The sequence below is a fragment of the Hyperolius riggenbachi genome, chromosome 9 (genome assembly GCF_040937935.1).
Source record: "Hyperolius riggenbachi isolate aHypRig1 chromosome 9, aHypRig1.pri, whole genome shotgun sequence".
Lineage (NCBI taxonomy): Eukaryota > Metazoa > Chordata > Amphibia > Anura > Hyperoliidae > Hyperolius > Hyperolius riggenbachi.
This window is the reverse complement of record NC_090654.1, coordinates 3,257,027-3,278,815: the sequence shown is the minus strand read 5'-3', so window position 1 is coordinate 3,278,815 and position 21,789 is coordinate 3,257,027. Positions and strand designations below refer to the sequence as shown.

The following is a 21,789-nucleotide window of genomic DNA, read 5'->3' as shown; positions in this document are numbered from 1 at the left end:
TTAGAGCCCTTTTCCACTGTACTGCGCAGGCCTACTGCGTCTGCGCAGTACAGCCCGGCGGACGTCCGATGACATCAGCGCGCCTGCGTGGGACGCAGAAGTGCCGGGCCTTGGAGCGCAGAAGAGCCCGACCTGGCAGCCGGCCTGGCCAGGTCGGGTCGGCCACTGGAGACCACCGGGAGCCTGCGGAGCGGCGGCGAGGGCACCTCCTGCCTGCCACGGGCTGGAGGAAGCCCCAAGTAAGTGGCTATTGATTTTTATTTTTTTACCCACCCTCCCTGAACCTTCCCTTTAAATCTACTTTTTAAGTTTTAACGGTTTTATTGTTTTTGCTCAATGACACATTCATTGAAGTATGCCAGAGATAAAATCTATAAACTATTAACCCTTTGTAGCTCTTTCCTAGCAGAGGAAAGTGTTTTATAGTTGGAATTTCTTATCAGTGAGGGTCACACTGTAGTCACTTCCTGTCTGAGTCAGGACTGAGTCAGCCACTTACATACCTGATATTTAACTCTTTCAGGCAGAGAAAGAAAAAATAAACACAGCCTAGTTATGTGTGTGCTAGGCAGAGTACATACACATGTCTATCTCATCATGTCACATGTCACCTCGGGTATCCTTTAACAACAGTATTACCTAAACTGCAGTCCGGTAAAGCCACCACAAGATGTCACTGTTGGTAGTGAGTTTTGATGATCTCTATGGTATTGTTATTTCCTGTATTCACTCTGTAGTCTCTCTCTTCTAAGCAAGCTGTGCTTCCTGGTGGTGGGGTATGATATATCTCTGCTCGTTTTTCTTCAGTAAAGAGTTGTTTATACTGGGTGCCTGTCCACGTGTACAGAACACTCTGCTCCATCACTGCTGCCCGTGGAAAATCCGCCTCTCTAGTGATTCTGGAGGCTGATTTGTTACAAAGCACTCTTGTGAGGAGGTATAGGAATGTTTAAGGGAGAACTCTATCTGCATTCAGTGTCCCCCAACTTATGTCACTTCTTCTAATTCATTTAATCTACCTTGAGCCCCTGTTCACACGGTAATCAATTGCATTGCAGAATAATTCTGCATGTCAGCTCACTGCCCATACAATCCTATGGGCCTGTTCACACTACTGCACTGTAACTGATCGCGTTATTCTAACTGGCTGCATGCAGGCTTTGTGTTACAGTCTATGGCCAGTCTCCATTGCAGTTCACGGTCATTATAACGTGTGTTATTCAACTGACCACTGTGAACCCGGCCTTAGGCTAGGCTCCCAGTGCTGATGCGCGTCGCTTCACAACGCAGATAAAACGCAATGCAAAGTAGTAGGTAATGTGGTTGCGATGGCATGCAATGTAACGGAGGCATAAGAATAAAAATTGCATCATAGACATGCAACGTTTGTGTCGCACATTTAGGAGTATAGAGCTCCGTCTTTTCTGAAAACAGATTGTGCATTATAGATAGCGAGTGTTGGGAGATGGGTCAGTAAGTGGTACCTGCTGAATGTGGGGGCTCCACAATATACAGAGTGTACACCTGATGTCTTCAGAGCAGCTCAGTAAGGTTCTGTCCACATATTTACTTCCCCCATTTCAGGACCTCACAGACTCCTTCGTCAGGAAACACAACACAATAATACTGCTGGGAAAAATAAATAAATCCATGTGCAGCCCCCTCTTCCATGTGTATTATCCATACACAGCAGCCCCTCCCATTCCATGTGCAGCCCCCTCTTCCATGTGTAACATCCATGTACAGCAGCCCCCTCCCTTTCCATGTGCTACCCCCTCTTCCATGTGTAACATCCATGTACAGCAGCCCCTCCCTTTCCATGTGCAGCCCCCACCTCCATGTGTATCATCCATGTACAGCAGCCCCTCCCATTGCATGTGCAGCCCCCTCTTCCATGTGTAACATCCATGTACAGCAGCCCCGCCCCATCCCATGTGCTACCCCCTCTTCCATGTGTATCATCCATGTACAGCAGCCCCTCCCATTCCATGTGTAGCCCCCTCTTCCATGTGTGTCATCCATGTGCTGCAGCCCCTCCCATTCCATGTGCAGCCCCCTCTTCCATGTGTATCAGCCATGTACAGCAGCCCCTCCTATTCCATGTGCAGCCCCCTCTTCCATGTGTAACATCCATGTACAGCAGCCCCCCTCCCATTCCATGTGTAGCCCCCTCTTCCATGTGTATCAGCCATGTACAGCAGCCCCTCCCATTCCATGTGCAGCCCCCTCTTCCATGTGTATCATCCATGTGCTGCAGCCCCTCCCATTCCATGTGCAGCCCCCTCTTCCATGTGTATCAGCCATGTACAGCAGCCCCTCCTATTCCATGTGCAGCCCCCCTCTTCCATGTGTAACATCCATGTACAGCAGCCCCCCTCCCATTCCATGTGCAGCCCCCTCTTCCATGTGTATCATCCATGTGCTGCAGCCCCTCCCATTCCATGTGCAGCCCCCTCTTCCATGTGTATCAGCCATGTACAGCAGCCCCTCCTATTCCATGTGCAGCCCCCTCTTCCATGTGTGTCATCCATGTGCTGCAGCCCCTCCCATTCCATGTGTAGACCCCTCTTCCATGTGTATCAGCCATGTACAGCAGCCCCTCCCATTCCATGTGCAGCCCCCTCTTCCATGTGTATCAGCCATGTACAGCAGCCCCTCCTATTCCATGTGCAGCCCCCTCTTCCATGTGTATCATCCATGTACAGCAGCCCCCTCCCATTCCATGTGCTACCCCCTCTTCCATGTGTAACATCCATGTACAGCAGCCCCTCCCATTCCATATACAGCCTCCTCTTCCATGTGTAACACCCATGTACAGCAGCCCCCTCCCATTCCATGTGCTACCCCCTCTTCCATGTGTAACATCCATGTACAGCAGCCCCTCCCATTCCATATACAGCCTCCTCTTCCATGTGTAACACCCATGTACAGCAGCCTCTCCCATTCCATTCACCACACAATCGCTCTCATAACAAATTTTAATATTAAAAGTTTATTGTACATGTGCTTTATAAACCAGCTGCATAAAATAGACCAGTTATATGAAAGCGTTGTGTCTTTTAAGGCTGTATCACAGTACTGATGCTGATGTTACTGTTTCCCTCATAAAAATAGTGCAAATTGTAAAAATACTTCATTAGAAAAAGGTGAGTTTGGAATAGTTGCTGGCAGATCTCTGTGAGTTTAGAATAGTTGCCAGCAGATCTCTGTGAGTTTGGAATAGTTGCTGGCAGATCTCTGTGAGTTTGGAATAGTTGCTGGCAGATCTCTGTGAGTTTGGAATAGTTGCCGGCAGATCTCTGTGAGTTTGGAATAGTTGCCGGCAGATCTCTGTGAGTTTGGAATAGTTGCTGGCAGATCTCTGGCAGGTGTGGGCGGAAATTCAGTCCTTGTAGATCTCCCAGAGAGGAAGGAGAGTCAGGTGCCCATAGATCTAGCGATGTCTGTCAAATCGACCAAGAGACAGTTCCAATCTGTTCGGACAGATATCTGTTGGCTGGCCATACACGGCAGGCCGATTCCCAATCAATTCCATGCTGAAATCTCTCGGGAATCAGCTTAGCGACGCCGTCAATTACGCCAGTCTGCCCTCCCCCCAAATGTTAATGTCTCCGCCCCTCATGCCCATGCATTGTAACTCTCACCTGTCTGGCGGCACCGCCACCGCCACCGAACTCCAGTCTCCTCCGCTGTCTCCTCCAAGCTCCGATGTCACACACAGCTCCACTACGTGGTGGCGCATATGTCATGTGACGCGTGTGACGTCACACAGAGCTCCACTACGTGGTGGCGCATATGTCATGTGACGCGTGTGACATTACACAGTGCTCCACTACGTGGTGGCGCATATGTCATGTGACGCGTGTGACATCACACAGTGCTCCACTACGTGGTGGCACATATGTCATGTGACGCGTGTGACGTCACACAGTGCTCCACTACGTGGTGGCGCATATGTCATGTGACACGTGTGACATCACACACAGCTCCACTACGTGGTGGCGCATATGTCATGTGACGCGTGTGACGTCACACAGAGCTCCACTACGTGGTGGCGCATATGTCATATGACGCGTGTGACGTCACACAGTGCTCCACTACGTGGTGCCGCATATGTCATGTGACGCGTGTGACATCACACAGTGCTCCACTACGTGGTGGCGCATATGTCATGTGACGCGTGTGACATCACACAGAGCTCCACAACATGGTGGCGCATATGTCATGTGACACCTGTGACGTCACACAGAGCTTCACTACGTGGTGGCGCATATGTAAAATGACGCGTGTTAACGTCACATAGAGCTCCACTACGTGGTGGCGCATATGTCATGTGACACCTGTGACATTACACAGAGCTCCACTACGTGGTGGCGCATGTGACACCTGTGACATTACACAGAGCTACACTACATGGTGGCGCATATGTCATGTGACGCCTGTGACATTACACAGAGCTCCACTACGTGGTGGCGCATATGTCATGTGACACCTGTGACATTACACAGAGCTACACTACATGGTGGCGCATATGTCATGTGACGCCTGTGACATTACACAGAGCTCCACTACGTGGTGGCGCATATGTCATGTGACGTGTGTAACGTCACACAGAGCTCCACTACATGGTAGCGCATATGTCATGTGACGCGTGTGATGTCACACAGAGCTTCACTACGTGGTGGCGCATATGTCAAATGACTCGTGTAACGTGACATAGAGCTCCACTACGTGGTGGCGCATATGTCATGTGACGCGTGTGATGTCAGACATACCTGGCGGTGCTTGGAGGAGACAGCAGAGGAGAACGGGAGTTACTGCAGCTGGAGAGCTAAGATTTACAATCCACCAGCACTGGGGGGAGGTCTACTTACATTTGGAGGGGCAGTGGCTGGAGGTCCGTCCCATTCGTCAGCCATTGCAATATTGAACATCCTTACCGCCATGCACCGGTTTGACTACGGCAAACCAAGATTTTCCAGGTTGCCCGAAATCAGTCAAATCATTGATCAGACATTTTTGTTGCAGCACTGATTTTCACCGGATTTTATACATGATCAAATCAGATGGTTGATCAGGCCACAAAATCGCTAGATGTATGGCTTCCTTTATACAAGTCCTTGTAGACCACCCATAGATGAAGGACAAATGTCAACTCCTAGTAGACCTCTTGAAGGAGTGGGCGGAAAGTCCTTGTAGACCCCACACACACATAGGAGATTCACACAAGTCATGTAGACCCCCTACAGACATACAGTAGGAGCTTCGTACAAGTCCTTGCAGACCTCTTGTAGGTTTGGTTGATTGCATAGATGAACGTGTAGCTCTCTTCACATTACTGATAATAACCACACAGGATCTTGTGGCGATGGACCAGGTGTGAGTGAAGGATCTATAGATCTTGTAGATCCACTTGACATGAGAACAATGATTCTAGGTGAGTTCTTGTACAGTTCTCGCTGATCCTTCAGTACAAATCCTTGTAGATCTCTTGCAGGAGTGGGTGAAGGCTCATTTCCGCCTCGGTTTTCCTGATAACCTGCAGTAACTGGACATGTTCTGTAACCACTTGCCTAAGGTCCGTCATCTTTTGGAGAAGTTTGGCAAATAGCTGGGAGGAGTCTGGGTGGTTGAGCTTCAGCTGAAGCTCCAGGGCCTGAAGCATGGTGTCCTGAATATCTTCTATGGGCTTGACGTTCACCAGTCCAGGACGGTCTGAAACACACGGGGAAGAGAACATGAGTGACTGCATGGTAATATATCATTTATCATATTATGGTCACTGTGGAGTAATGTGAGGTGTTCATTGCAGGATGCCAATATGATGTTCTTTTTGGTAAATATTAGTGATGAGCGTTCTCTAGTCTCTACTAAATACAATTGTGCAAAATTTTGCGTAAATTTTCTTAATTACGGCCACACCTAATTACGATTTGGACATTCAACTGATTTTGTTAAATCCATTCGAAATTTTGTGTCATTTTAGTGTAATTTTGTGCCAACTAACTGTTTATAGCAAAGTCCCCCATATCATCATCAGAATTACTACGTATGTTAAGAAGTAGGAACAAGACAAAACATTTTTGTTTTCAAAAAAACATAGTTTTTGAGAAAATCAATAAAAAAAAATGCAAAGGAGAAATGGTCTGTAAACTCAGAAAAATTACAGTTTAGAAAACATTTTTCCTTTGCATTTTTAAAATTGATTTTTCTCAAAAGAAATCTAAAAAAAAAAGTGAAAATAAACTCATGAGATGATTAATTGTGTGCGTTAAACTAAAGGTAGATATATCATAGAACTGAGTCTCACATTTTTAAGTTCAGTTTAAGGGCTTCATTTTATCTGCCTTGCTGAACTGAAGTAACAAGTCTTTGACCTTTCCAGCACTAAAACCTTATCGCAAGCCTTCTCTCACTCAGATAAAGCTGTTTGGCTTCTGTTTACTTTTCAAGAAACAGACTGAATTCCACAAGCTCATTTGCACCAATAACTACTGTCGTTTTTTAACTCTTGCTGTACAGGAATACAGAAAGGGACTTCAGAGAACTACTTATTAGGGCCAGTACTACATGTAGCCCTGTTTATCTCATCAGGTCACAGGTCACTGCAGGTGTGCTTTAAGCTAGAGGCTAGGAGCACACATAGCAGAAACACTAGCGTTTGAATGCAGCAATGTTAGTCTATGGGACGCAGCAAACAAATGCAGACACCTGCGGTTTACAGTATGCGTTTGTAAAACGCTGGTTTTGTGGCATATTTTGCACGAACGCAGGTAAAACGCACATAATGAAAGTCAATGGAAACGCGATGGTGTGCGTTTTTCATGCGTTTTCCATGTGTCTTCCTAGTGATTTGCCTAAAATGCAAAAGAAAAATGCATGAAAAACGCCTATGCGTTTTTATATGCGAAACGCGAACGCATTAAAACGAACGCAAAGTGCTTGAAAAATGCATCTGCGGTATAAAAAAACGCTAATACAAACGCACCAAAATGGAGCAAAAACACACAAAAAACGCACACAAAATGAACATAAAACGTGACATAAAACGCAGCTTTTCACGTGATGTTGTGTTTGCGGCCGGCCTTATACAGATGATAGAATTCTGTCGTTAGTCTTGGATGAAAATCCAGCAAAAGTCCATGAGAAAATGTTGATGATGTTGTCGGGGGTCCGCCAGGTTAGATCACTAATGAGTGGGGGTATTGTTAAGCTATTGTAGCCCCCAGAGCAGACGCCGAGCAGCATATCTGTACCCCGATCATCACTTTCGCTTTCACCCGAAATGATCAATAGTGATCATTTGGGGCGACGTATGTAGCCTCTGTATGGAGCTCCAGTTACAGCCGCACACAAATCAGAACTGCTGGTTACCGTTTTCTGCCACTTTGAAATTATTATTGAATCCCATTTAATCTACTATCCATTCATGGAAATTCTTTTTTCCCAGGGTAAATAATGAGAACCTGTCATAAGCTCTGGAAGCAGATGAAAGCATGTGATGAGCAACATACGGTATGCAGCCTAAGATGACTGTCAGGGAAAACTGCATGTCAGAACGATCAGCAAATCTTACTAAAACTACAGGCCGACAGGCCAGGAGGAACGCGATAGCGCCCTCTATAGCATATAGCAGCATAGAGGGCACTATTACGGCCAGGAACGCAAAGAATCACTCGCATTCCTGGCCTGTCGGCTCCTGTCGCCGAAACTGGAAGTGGCTGCCGGCGTGGGTCAGGAGCATCGGAGCGAGTCTACGTGGGCATCGGACAGCTGCAGGGGGCTGGTAGAAGCCCCAGGCGAGTAAAACTCATTTTTTTCAGTTGGTTTAAAGAGAACCCGAGGTGGGATTTTATTATGCTAGTGGGGCACAGAGGCTGGTTGTGCACACTAAGACCAGCCTCTGTTGCCCCATGGTGTGCCTCCATGTCCCCCCTGCGCGCCGCTATAGCCCCCGCAGTGCTGCGACACGCAGCGTGTCGCCAGCACAATGTTTACCTAAGCGCTGTCTGTCAGCGCCGCTTCCCCGCCTCCTCCGCATTGGCGCTACCCGCCCGTGTCTCTTCCCTCCCGCTGATAGGAGGGAAGTGATGCTGGCGGGTAGCGCCGATGCGGAGGAGGCGGGGGAGCGGCGCTGACTGACAGCGCATAGGTAAACATTGTGCTGGCGACACGCTGCGTGTCGCAGCACTGCGGGGGCTATAGCGGCGCGCAGGGGGGACATGGAGGCACACCATGGGGCAACAGAGGCTGGTCTTAGTGTGCACAACCAGCCTCTGTGCCCCACTAGCATAATAAAATCCCACCTCGGGTTCTCTTTAAGTGACCCTTTAAGTGTCAGCATTACTTCCGATTCACATCCTTAGGTATGTGAATCAGAAATAATGACTGAAGACATCTTGTGGCCAAATAGTAAAACTACATCAAAAAACATTTTAGTCAATAAAAATACCAACACTTACATTTAAAATTAACTATTTCCCTCCCACACTCCCCCATAGTACCCAAACATTATATATATATATATATATACACACACATAAATAAAACCCCAAAAACATAAATAGTTGCCTTAGGGACTGAACTTTTTTAATAGGTATGTGAAGAGGGTATATAACTGTGATTTTTTAATTTGCGGGCTTATAATTAGTGATGGACGCAAAACTGAAAAATTGCACCTTTGTTTCCAAATAAAATATTGGCGCCATACATTGTACTAAGGAAATTTTTTAAACATTGCAATAACCGGGACAAATGGGCAAATAAAATGTGTGCATTTTATCCACAGTAGAACATTTTATTTTAACACTAATGGTCGAAAACGGAGAAATAATGATTTTTTTCCATTTTTTTCTTATTATTCCAATCAAAATGTGTTTAGAATAAAATACTTCTCAGCATAATGTACCTCCCAAAGAAAGCCTAATTGGTGGCGAAAAAAACAAGATATAAATCAAGTCGTTGTGATTAGTTGTGATTAAGTTATTGGCGAAAGAATGGGAGGAGCACTGACAGGTGAAAGTTGCTCTGGTCCTAAAGGGGTAAAAACCCTCGGTGGTCAAGTGATTAAAAATTTTTTTTGACAGAGACAAAAGCGTAAAGCTGGCCACACTCTGAGGGCCACTCACACTGGCAATCACAAAACACGAGCGCTCAGTGCTAGCGATTTAAGCGGGTGATTTTATCGCGTTTAACACGGTGAAATCACTGTACACTCTCGCCATTCTTGAGCGATCACGATTAGCGTTTTTTAAGCACTGTATCTCGATTGAGCTAGAACTGCGGTAAAATTGCAGCATGCGCAGTGTTTTGCTCTTGCCACTAGTCGCGAATCACCCACGATCGGCAATCGCAGCAGTGAGATCACTGCCATTAAGTTAGTATTGCGTTAGCTCTTTAAAAAGTGGTATCACTTTGGCGATTAGCAGGAATCATCCGCTATTTGCCCAAGTGTGAAATGGGCCCTTATAGATTTCCACCCAATCTTCCAAAACAATCTATTCCTATACCTACCACACACAGCACAACAATTTTGAATAGATTCCAGCAGTAAAATCTATTGAAAATCGATCGAACTGCAGCATTGCACTGTTTGATTCAGTGAAACGCTATGGCCTATCGATCGTCTGCCGCTCCTGCCCTGCCCCCAATCCCCCTACATTTTTCACCCTGTCCGATCAATACTTTGTGAGTTCCAGAGACCACCAAATGCAGTGACATCATCACTCTGAGACGTCTGGAAATGACATAATCACCGCGAGATGTCTGGGAATGACATCATCACCCCGAGACTTCTGGGAATGGCGGAATGACGTAATGGCAGCTTCTATCCGAGGCTCGCACAATAACGCGATAGTCTCTCACATTTATGGGCAGGTGGTAAAGTCAGACATGTTTATATTGCAGGGCTGGGCACTGATGGTGTGACACGTGTCATCTCCTGCCACAAACATTCTGGTGCGATCCTGCTGCCGCCATTTATTTACACCTGCGAATAAATCAACACAATAAACGTGTCCTCAGATGACATAGCTGGAACTGGCCTCCTCTCACAGTTACTCGTTAACTAGTCTGCCTTCCCGTCCAACATGAGGGCACATCTTATGAAATCTGCTCATAACTTCATCTGGCTGAGCTCTACAAATACACCTCAACCTCCAGAGAAAACTGCCAAGAGAGGAAAGACTCCAGGAGGACGAGACAGACGCCATCTTTATACTTTATGTGAGGGGGACATGGACGAGCACTGTAATAACAGCGCAGGAGATTTGGCCGCAGCCGATAACACCCTAGACTGTAATAGGAATCACGGCTATAGTAATGGAGTGAGTAACGTCGGCGCCGTCAGAAGATGGAGCTGAAGTTACGTGTAAAACACTGTAATTCGACCGCCAGCAACAGCTGGAAACCTAATTACATAATTCCCCAATTACATAATTAACGCGGCCAGGACTTGTGCAGCAGCAGGGGGAGCCGTATATCGGCTGTATCCTGCGCCCAAGTCTCCCAGCAGCCAATTCATATTTATGCGATATGGAGGCTGACATATTTATTTCCACATTGCCTGGCTGTCCTGCTGATCCTGTGCCTGTAATACGTTTAGCCACAGCCCCTGAACATGCAAGCAGCAGATCAGGTGCTCTGACTGAAGTGTGACTGGATTAGCTGCATACTTGTTTCAGGTGTGTGATTCAGACACTACTGCAGCCAAAGAGATCAGCACGGCAGCCAGGCAACTGGTATTGTTTACCAGGGAATAAATATGGCAGCCTTCATAATCCTCTTACCTCAGGTTCTCTTTAAAGGACACCCGAGGTGACATGTGACATGATGAGATAGACATGTGTATGTACAGTGCCTAGCACACAAATAACTATGCTGGGTTCCTTTTTTTCCTTCTCTGCCTGAAAGAGTTAAATATCAGGTATGTAAGTGGCTGACTCAGTCCTGACTCAGACAGGAAGTGACTGCAGTGTGACCCTCACTGATAAGAAATTCCAACTATAAAGCACTTTCCTAGCAGAAAATGGCTTCTGAGAGCAGGAAGGAGATAAAAAGGGGAATTTCTTATCAGTGAGGGTCACACTGTAGTAGGAGCATGATGTGGAAATTGCTCTGGTACAGACGGGGAAAAAACCTGTGGTAGGGAAGTGGTTAAAATATATTTTCCCCTTAATAAGGTGTGACAGGTCTGATCTATCCGAGGTCTTCATGTGATAGAGGAGTCCTCGGGCCACCAGGAGATCCTCAGACCCCCCAGACGGACTTGCCTTATTTATGTAACATTTCCTGACTGGCACTGCAGTCTTCCAGAGATGATGGAAATGTGGTAATGTGGCGCGGTAATCCCGTTGGTCCTGGTTACAGGCCGGGCTGCGGACATGTGACTCTGTACAATGCAGCCCTTCATACACACGCGTTATCCATGTCTCGCCTTTCGCTTCGGTCAATAAAAGCGCCTCTAAGTTTATAACCTCCTCCCTCATTGGAGAGCCAGGTGGGGTTTCCCTCAAATCTACCAGCTGGTGGGATGTTATACAGAGCTGTACTCTGACATCAATCAGTATGAATAATGTCTAGTTCCGGATATCACCAGGAAATATCAGAGTCTTTGTTACCCGTCCATCAGTAGCAATGAAAGAGTCGCAGTACTGGATACAGCCACTAGATGGTACATAGTTCTTCTATTTCCTATACTGGTTTGGGAATATTCCTGATTGGCTATACTGGGACACGCCCCCTGTAATGTGTGTATATAATGCCCAGAGAATCCCTTCAGATAAACATAATATAGCCTCTCTCGGTGATCTTAGCAACGTGACTGTTGCACATAAGAACCCCTTGGAGAAACATTTCGAGCTCATGTGTTATGGAAATAGAAGATTAATGTCCAGCTGTTCCTGGTGAGTGTTATATGAACAAACACCAGATATTGCGCTTTATCGGGGTACCCTTCCCCCACGCCATCATCATTTATTCTGCAATACCCCCTCATGCCATCATCATTTATTCTGCAGTCCCCCCCCCCCCCCCTCATGCCATCATCATTAATTCTGCAGAACATCTGCTCAGAGCTCTAGTCTGCTGTCTGTGTAGAGATTTATGATTAATGGCCACCATACCACCCAACTTTTTGAGATAAGAAAGAGGGACACTTAAGCCACTCCCCTGCCACACCTCTAACCACGCCCCAAGCACACCCCTAATCACGCATACCATAAAGATTTAATTAGACAAATCTGTTGTTCTATAATTCAAACCACACTGGTCCTTTCAATCCTGGTTCATTTTCCTTCATATTAAAATTTGAAAACAAGAAATCTATCAATTTAAAGGATGGGAATAAAGTTTAGAGTCAACAATTAATCACATTTTCCCCCTTAACCTCTTTTCCCAGTCAAGCCACTCCCTTGTGCAGCAGCAGCCACCCAAGGCCCGGACCCTAGTGGCCTCTCCAGAAGTCTGGCCCCGGGTATTGCAGGTTCCGCTAATTGCCCAAAACGCGCTGATTTGTCAGTGTAAATAATGCTGCAGCTAAATGCTCTCTGCGCACAGCGATTGCACAGAACCTTTGCTTTTATTTATTTCAACCGTTTATAATCTGACAGCCCCAAACATTGGAAAAATTCCACGTCTCGTAATGGAGAGATCTGGTAATCATTAGCTTTGTTTATCCTTTAAAATCAATAATGACCCAATTTGGCAAGAGATCAATCCCTTGCCACTGGACATCAGTAAGGTAGCAGATATCGAGTACCGCCTTGTCCCGCGCAATCTCGGGAAGATCTATGCTTGATGAGATTAAGTACTATGCGGCCATCGATGCCCACTTCTCTCCCACCGACAAAACCTCACTACTGCCTCTAATCACCCGCCTGTTAGCTGTTATGGTGAGGGTGATAGGCCAGCGGCCATATCGCTAGATTCTCCTCAGAGGAGGTCTTTATCAGCCTCCTCGGGTGAGCCTCACCCAGTGTGTGTGTGCAAGGGACTTTACAGCAGATTGAGGTGGACCTGACTAGAGATGACCAGAAGCTCTGCTGTGCTTTCTATAAGCTGATTCTGCCCTCATATTCCATCCCCAGCTGCTGCAGCTGCCTATTCCCAGGTGTATGAGAGCTTCAGGCTCAGATCGGCCATCAGTAAGTGAGCAGTCAGCACAATTAATCTTTCCTGCAGGGCAGAATCTGAGGCTGCAGTTATTCAGAAACCTACGATTTCCTCCAGTTGTCAGTCCAGCTGACTCTGGCAAGATGTGGTAGTTAGTATAACGTCTACAATCAGACAACCACAGAACCCCAGAGGTCACATGTCTTAGTAAAGGGGGATCTAATTGTGCAATGTGGTGGCTTCTGAGGATACCACTTGTACTAGTGAAGTGAAGTCAATGTCGAAACCACAATGACAATTCAACAATCTTTATCTATATCTGATCAGTTGCCATGGGGTAATTCACATTTTATATCTTCACTGATGTTCAAAATACCTTGAGAAGCCTGGATATGTTAATGCACATTGAACCAAACCAACTCACTTGTCCTGAGTTTTCTCTTAGGGTTAGGACTTTTGATATGCAAACGTTATTTTTAAAAGAAGATGAAACATCTCCTAGGAGAAAACTTGGGAGGAGAAGTGAACTGGATCGGGCCCATAGACTTCATAGTCAATGAGAGAGTTTTCTTATCGCTGAAAGACATTTATCGTTATGTTATCTGTACACTTGAAGCCCCGTGTGAGAACTCCCTCAGAGTTATGGATGATTTTCACGACTTACCTCCACTAAGTATGATGACAGCTATGAAGATGGCCAGATCACTGTCGTCCAGCTCCAGCGCATTAAACCGGATAGCAAATTCAAACTTGGGTTCCATAAATTCCCCAAACGGTTTTCTTAAGCTCTTTAGAAACTCCCGAGTCATGAAGCCTTGTCCTTCAGCGATGAGAACTCCATCTTTATTCATGAGGGAGGCCAGCATGGTAAATATGATCTCATGGACCCCATATTTCAAGAGAGTTACTTGGTCATTCAGGTCCAGGTTGATAAAGCCAGGAATGCTTTTGGCGAATTCAGTGATCTCCCTCACGGCCTCCACAGAGCGAGACTGACACCTCTGGAAAATCCGGATGGCCACCTCCTTGTTTTGCTCCATGTAAGGAGTCAGGCTGTGCTGGTACTTGATCTGGTCTTCTCCCATCATGAGAGAATTCATATCATAGATCACCACCGGCTGAAACAAGAAGATGCAGCTTAATTACATCTCCACCCCTTAATTGTTTGGAACAATATTTATTTCTGTTCTTGTAGTATCAAGTTCCTCTGTGCTCATAATTGTCCTCTTTATACGGCTTTCTGGGAGGAGGACTCTTTGGATATGTTTTTGTATAGTATACATTGGCTCCACACATTCTACTGGACTCTAGTAAGGACAGGAGGATCTCTGAACTCTGATATGTAAGTGTGTTTATTTGTCATGCATGCATGGTCAGACATATTCTTGCTTAGTCACTGTGAGAACATGCTGAAAATTACATCCAAATAAATAAATAACTATACTGAGTAGGACAAACTTTGTGGCCTCAAGGCCAGAACAAAACATCAGAGCCCAATGGTCGCTCATGGCAGTGCTTGGTCAAGCCCACACTTTATTACATCAAAGTTTTGCCTTGCCAAAGCATAGAGTTATCCACTAGTGTTATTTTCACTGAGATTTGTCACCAGTGGTATCTCTGCGTGGACCTCAACACAGGTGAACTATGTGGTGGTTGTTTCTATGAAGACTTTCTACTCTTTCCTACTGACTTCTGGCCGTTCCTGCACTATTCCACTTAGCCTCAATGATGAACCGGCAGTGATAATAAGTGACAGCGATGGGTCAGAGACCGCTCTCTTCCACCGCAGGAGGCTTCAGGAGTTCTCCGGAGTGCTCCCAAAAATGGGTCTTGCATAGTGCGCATGAGTGAGACTTCTCTCTCACACACTCACGCATGACCAGTATGGAGCCGTCCATCTTAGAATCCCTCAGGCTCCAGAAGACTTCCGAAGACTTCCGCAGCGGGAGATTTGAATGGGGAACACAGCGCTGGAACTCGTGGACCGTGAGGGGAAAGGAAAGGTTCTATAGGACCAGAGCCTTCCCCATCCCTAGGTAAGTACCTGTTTTTTATTTTAAAAATGCTTCAGGTTTGGTTTATAAGGCTACCAGATTTTATTTCTCCCACGCAGCAGCCGTATCGCTGTCAGAGTGCTCAGACTTTTGTTCCTGGGACTCTGAGACTGCCGGCAGCATTATTAACAGCAGTCCACTCCTGCTTATTCCAGGCCACTAGGCTGTGCTGTTGGTAAACAGAAGGCAGGTTCTCTATTATTCTGAAAGAGTAGCCTGTTTCCTGTATGCCAACAGTGGCATCTAGTGGCCAGAGGAAGTAAGAGCAGAATATTAGCAACAAGCGGAGGACTGGACTACTATGAAAATGTAACTCTTGGGAGTCACATGCTAACATTATCGATTCAACATTATCAATATCAGAGAAATCACAGGATTTCAGGCAATTTTGACTATTTAGTTTTCTCTATAAAGCACTGTGAAGAGGTATAATAATTTATGTGTACTTGTAATCATTTCGTTTGATGAAAATGATTGGAGGTGGGTGAGATTGATCGATCTTGTGGGGCCATTTGTGGTCACCTGGAGACATTGAGGAAGAACATTACTGGGTATTGTATGTGGTTTCCTAGCAGCTTGTTTGGTTGCCGGTTTGCTTCATGTTTGACTAACGAGTCTCGCATGATAGACTAGACTCAATCCATCCTTGTAACGTGTCAATAGACATATCATTCACCCTGTCAGATCACCACGGCAATCGATTACTCGCGCTCTTCAATCAAGCGTAATGTGAGAGAGATATTAATGCTGAAAGACTTGTCTGCCTTCTCTCCCTGCAAGAACTTGTGAGTTTGTAGAAGAGTCCTCTCTTCCAATCTCAGCTACAAGTTTGATAATTGTTGGATGTTATAATCCATAATATTATGATACTCCCTCTTCCAGTCCTGTCTACATCCTTAAGGGAACTCTGAAGTGAAAATAAACTTATATGATTTGTATGTGTAGTGCAGCTAAGAAACAGAACATTAGCAGCAAAGAAAAGACTCTCATATTGATTCCTGTACAGGAAGAGTTAAAAAAACTTCAGTTGCTATCTATGCATAGAGCTTCTCTGAGCTCTTCCACCCACTGGGCCAGATGCAGCCTTGTTGTCTGAAGTATACATCGAAGAAAAAGTGACAGGCAGCTTCAGATAAGATTTTACTGCAGGGAAGTTCATTAGCTCTGCTCTGTTTTATAGTTTAAAATGCAGAGTGTAGTTTGTAAACTGTGATTATGACAGAATGATGCAAAAGCTATGGTACTGAAAATAAAAATATGAGACTTTCTTTGCTACTAATGTTCTGTGAATTATCCGTACTACACATAAAATTCATTAACTCATACTTTTTTTTTTCCGCTTGAGTGTAACTTAAAGAGTAAATGCTGAAGAAGCCCTAAAATATCTGCTTTTTTCATAAAACGGCTGGTCACGTGACTAAAGGTCTCAGGATTCTGTCATGTGACGTCAGGATTCTGTCCGGTGACGTCAGGATTCTGTCCGGTGATGTCAGGATTCTGTCCGGTGACGTCAGGATTCTGTCATGGGACGTCAGGATTCTGTCCGGTGACGTCAGGATTCTGTCCGGTGACGTCAGGATTCTGTCCGGTGACGTCAGGATTCTGTCATGTGACGTCAGTATTCTGTCATGTGACGTCAGGATTCTGTCATGTGATGTGAATTGGGTCTTCAGACAGAGCTGTTGGTAGTCTAACCCTATCTGAGCGTCATTTAGCTGCGCCCCAAGCTACCAGATGCCTAAGCTGTCGTCCCGGCCCGTGTTCTGGAAATAGTAAGAATATTTTATAGCTTTCTCAACACTTTCTATCTCATTGGCTTTAGTTTAGAATGAAGTAACTGAATTCTATAGACTTCTGCAAGGAACTGTGGCTGGAAATGAGAGGAAACAGGTGGGAGGGGCACTCGGCTCACATATCTTCCTGTGTCAGAACCAGAAGCCCACCACAGCCATAAAAATAGTTATCAGCCTCTTTATGGATTAAGTATAAAGAGGGTTTTTTTTTACTTTAATGCCAACCCATCACTTTATTTTTTCTTACTGTAAATGAGAGCAAGGGCTTAAGGGTGGAGCCTGTGCTGTGAGAGGCCTTATGAGTGGTGCGGCCTGTGCTGTGAGGGGCCTTAAGGGTGGAGCCTGTGCTGTTCGGGGCCTAAAGGGTGGAGCCTGTGCTGTGAGGGGCCTTAAGGGTGGAGCCTGTGCTGTGAGAGGCGTTAAGGGTGGAGCCTGTGCTGTGAGAGGCCTTATGAGTGGTGCGGCCTGTGCTGTTCGGGGCCTAAAGGGTGGAGCCTGTGCTGTGAGGGGCCTTAAGGGTGGAGCCTGTGCTGTGAGAGGCCTTAAGGGTGGAGCCTGTGCTGTGAGGTGCCTTAAGGGTGGAGCCTGTGCTGTGAGGGGCCTTAAGAGTGGTGCCTGTGCTGTAAGGGGCCTTAATGGTGAAGCCTGTGCTGTGAGGTGCCTTAAGGGTGGAGCCTGTGCTGTGAGGTGCCTTAAGGGTGGAGCCGGTGCTGAGAGAGGCCTTAAGGGTGGAGTCTGTGCTGTGAGAGGCCTTATGAGTGGTGCGGCCTGTGCTGTGAGGGGCCTTAAGGGTGGAGCCTGTGCTGTGAGAGGCCTTATGAGTGGTGCGGCCTGTGCTGTGAGGGGCCTTAAGGGTGGAGCCTGTGCTGCGAGGGGCCTTAAGGGTGGAGCCTGTGCAGTGAGGGGCCTTAAGGGTGGAGCCTGTGCTGTGAGGTGCCTTAAGGGTGGAGCCTGTGCTGTGAGGGGCCTTAAGAGTGGTGCCTGTGCTGTAAGGGGCCTTAATGGTGAAGCCTGTGCTGTGAGGTGCCTTAAGGGTGGAGCCTGTGCTGTGAGGTGCCTTAAGGGTGGAGCCGGTGCTGAGAGAGGCCTTAAGGGTGGAGTCTGTGCTGTGAGAGGCCTTAAGGGTGGAGCCTGTGCTGTGAGGTGCCCTAAGGGTGGAGCCGGTGCTGAGAGAGGCCTTAAGGGTGGAGTCTGTGCTGTGAGAGGCCTTAAGGGTGGAGCCTGTGCTGTGAGAGGCCTTAAGGGTGGTGCCTGTGCTGTAGGGGCCTTAAGGGTGAAGCCTGTGCTGTGAGGTGCCTTAAGGGTGGAGCCTGTGCTGTGAGGGGCTTAAGGGTGGAGCCTGTGCTGTGAGTGGCCTTTAGGGTGGAACCTGTGCTGTGAGTGGCCTTAAAGGGAACCAGAGACGAAGCACCCTTGTGTATTTTACCATGTATATCAGTAAGAACATTAGAGAAAACACTTACCATGCTCTCTGTTTCCTCCTCACTGCTAAAAGTGTCTGTTAACAGCAGTCACAAGAATCCCAGACTGAGCAATTAAATCTGGCTTTGCTGGGAATGATTATTGCTGAGTCATTATAGCAAAGCCACAAGGGGGCAGGCTTGGGCTTGAAATAACACCACAGAATACAGACTTAGCTATAATCTTTCTGTAGCAAAGCTAGACGGAGCAGCCTGACTTCTCAGTCGGGGATTCTTATCAGACGTGATAACAGTCAGATTACACAGAGAACAATGAAACAAAGGGCAGATTAGGTGTTTACTGTCATGTTCCCACTGATTTATAAGGTAAAATACAAGAGGGTGCTTTATCTCTGGTTCTCTTTAAGGGTGGAACCTGTGCTGTGAGGGGCCTTAAGGGTGGAGCCTGTGCTGTGAGGGGCCTTAAGGGTGGAGCCTGTGCTGTGAGGGGCCTTAAGGGTGGAGCCTGTGCTGTGAGGGGCCTTAAGGGTGGAGCCTGTGACGGGCCCTATGGGTGGAGCCTGTGCTGTGAGGGGCCTGAAGGGTGGAGCCTGTGCTTTGGGAGGCCTGAAGGGTGGAGTCTGTGCTGTGAGGTGCCTAATGGGTGGAGTCTGTGCTATGAGCTGACTTATGGGTGGAGTTTGTGCTGTGAGGTGCCTAATGGGTGGAGTCTGTGCTATGAGCTGACTTATGGGTGGAGCCTGTGCTGTGAGGGGCTTTATGGGTTTAGCTTGTGCTGTGAGGAGCCTGAAGGGTGGAACTTGTGCTCTGAGAGACTTTAAGGGTGGATCTGTGCTGTAAGAGGCCTTATGGGTGGAGTCTGTGCTGTGAGGGGCCTTTAGGGTGGAGCCTGTGCTGTGAGGGGCCTTATGGGTGGAGCCTGTGCTGTGAGGGCTGTAAGGGTGGAGCCTGTGCTGAGGGCTGTAAGGGAGGAGCCTGTGCTATGAGGTGCCTTATGGGTGGAGCCTTTGCTGTGAGGGCTGTAAGGGTGGAGCCAGGGCTGTAGTAGTGAGGGTGGAGCCTGTGCTGTGAATGGCCAGAAGTGCGGGGTCAGGACTGTAGGGAGTCACGGTGTAGTTTGAGCTTTATGCTGTGAGGGGGTGGGTATGCGTTTTGATACATATAGAGAGAGAGGTATAGTATATACTGTATATACATGTTTGTAATAAGTGTGGCATGTTACTTTAAGGCAGCACAGTAGTTGAACTATTCTGACTATTTCTGCTGTAATGAGAACAGCATGAGTGTATTTCGGGGGTGACGTCCTGGCCAGGGCCCCGCCTGTATTTGGGCACCATTTCTTGTTGCGTTTCTCCATTTGTGGAGTCACCAGTGAGAGAAGGAAGCGGCAGATGCAGAATCTCAGCCTGGCCTGAACACAATAGCCTCACATTCGCTCCAAGTCAATGATTTACACACCAAACTCCCACTCACTGATTTGTCTGTTGTCCTTCCTGTCAGAATGGCCCTTGCCTTGGCTTTTGTTAAAGGGAAGGACTTGAGATATGAGTCATACAAGTGCTTGGCCAAGACTCGCTGGTCAGCGCACTCCGGATTCAGCTGGTCGATGTCGCTGGAGATCTCAGCCAGCAGCTTCTCCTTCTCCGCTTGCGGCATCCGTCCAAACCTGATGGCTGCAAACACAATCTGCGTGTTAGTAGGAGAATCGCTCACATGACGTGGGGGAGTCGCCAAGGTGCGGTGAAACAAGAATGCGCTGTCGTAAAACAAGCAGTAAATGCCGTCCGATGCCCAGGAGCGCTGCCATTCTGGGCAATATCGGGCGCCATAAACGGCAGGCAGGTTTCATGAGCGCCACACTTTGATGAATCCCCTCTTTAAATTTTACGGTCTTATCGGGTAGCAGATAACAGAGAAATGTCAGCACTTTGTGTGAGAATCCGACACATAAAAGTTGTGAAACACAGAATGGTGTGATGTGCGCTCCGGAGAAAGTTATACAATACCACAAAAAGTCACACAATAACCCAACGGCCGTAAAGACACCGCTAAGAACGTCAGAAGGAAATTATATCATCTCCATAAACGTGTTACGGAAAGTCTCGGCAACTACGCCAAGACTAAAGCTGGCCATACATCTACCGATTGTGCTGCCCGATCAACCATTCGGTTGGATAATTCCAATCCAATGAAAAATGGTGCAGCAACAAGCATGCACAATCAACGATTCAACCAATTTCAGTCTGAATATATCGCATGCTGGGAAATCTTGGACTGACCTGGTTGTTCGAGTGCACGATGTCCATCGAACACGGCGGAACCCCCAGCTGCTGTCGCCCAAATGTAAATGTGCTCCTCAGAGCCCGTCCACTCAGATCTCACCTGCTCCAGCTGCCACGACTGTCCAACTGCTCCCGGTCTCTTTCCACGCTGCCAGGTGCCTGTGTGGTGGGCCAAGCGTGCCACATGCCATACGCAGCAACTATGCGGTGGCTGCGTGTGACGGCGACGCTCAATGGAAGCAGCGGACGAGACCGGGATCGGCTGGAGAGTGGGCGGGGCAGGAGCAGGTGAGATTAGAATATGCAGGCACCGGGGGGGGGGGGGGGGGGACATTAACATTTGGGGGACAGCTGCGGAGGTGTCAGGTGGTGGAGGTCGCGTCACAAGGCTGATTCCCGAGAGATTTCATGCTGATGTCGATCAGGAATCGGCCTGCAGTGTGTGGGCATCCAAACAGATCTAATCAGATTCAATCAGAGAGAGATCTGTCTCCTGGTCGATCTGCCCATCATCACTGGATGTATGGCCACCTTATGTGTCACCCTTCCCTGACACCTCCAAGTGCTTCCCTGACACCTTCAAGTGCTTCCCTGACACCTCCAAGTGCTTCCCAGAGTCCTTCAAGTGCGTCACCAAAACCCAAGCCGGCCTTTAGTTGTGTATGAACCAGCAGTAATATTCTCATGTGCAGGAAGTGAATGGCAATTTTACTGGCACTTATTGCAGTGATGCAGCTCGCGTTTGGCATGGGTTGCGCTAATTGCGCATCACATGCTGCTTAACTGCTGTAAGTACTGGTAAACCTGCGACCCACTGCCTGTGCACAGCGATGTTACTGCTGGTTCCTGCATCCACCTGCAAAACACAAGATTTCTAAAAAGCTTCTAAAGTTGTATCCCAGACTGAAATAATAATAATAGTAACATTAAAGGGACTCTGACCAGCGAATAAAAACAAAATCTGAACTTACCTGGGGCTTTCTCCAGCTCACCGTAGGTCTGGAGGTCCCTCTGCGTCCTTCTGGCTCCTCTCCCAGGCCCTGCTCAGAAATGGCTCCCGGCGGCTCCCGGCGACACTGGGCCCGAGTGTCGGGCTCCTTCTTCCTGAAAGATGGTGGCCGGCGTGACA

At 47.4% G+C, this 21,789-nt stretch overlaps 1 protein-coding gene across 4 annotated transcripts in view; it reads right to left on the bottom strand.

Moving 5' to 3' along the window:
• Positions 1-2,973: 2,973 nt before the first annotated feature.
• The window catches only part of PPARG (peroxisome proliferator activated receptor gamma), a 113,974-nt gene continuing 95,158 nt past the window's right edge, over positions 2,974-21,789 (bottom strand). For 3 of the 4 annotated variants that reach the window (XM_068251789.1, XM_068251790.1, XM_068251791.1), the window contains 3 exons: positions 19,852-20,051; positions 13,775-14,228; positions 2,974-5,715 (listed from right to left, as the gene is read on the bottom strand). In XM_068251789.1, the coding sequence (XP_068107890.1) occupies positions 5,468-5,715; positions 13,775-14,228; positions 19,852-20,051 (902 nt within the window). In that variant the 3' untranslated portion in view covers positions 2,974-5,467. The remainder of the gene's footprint in view (positions 5,716-13,774; positions 14,229-19,851; positions 20,052-21,789) is intronic. The other variant, XR_011023782.1, reaches the window with a different exon arrangement.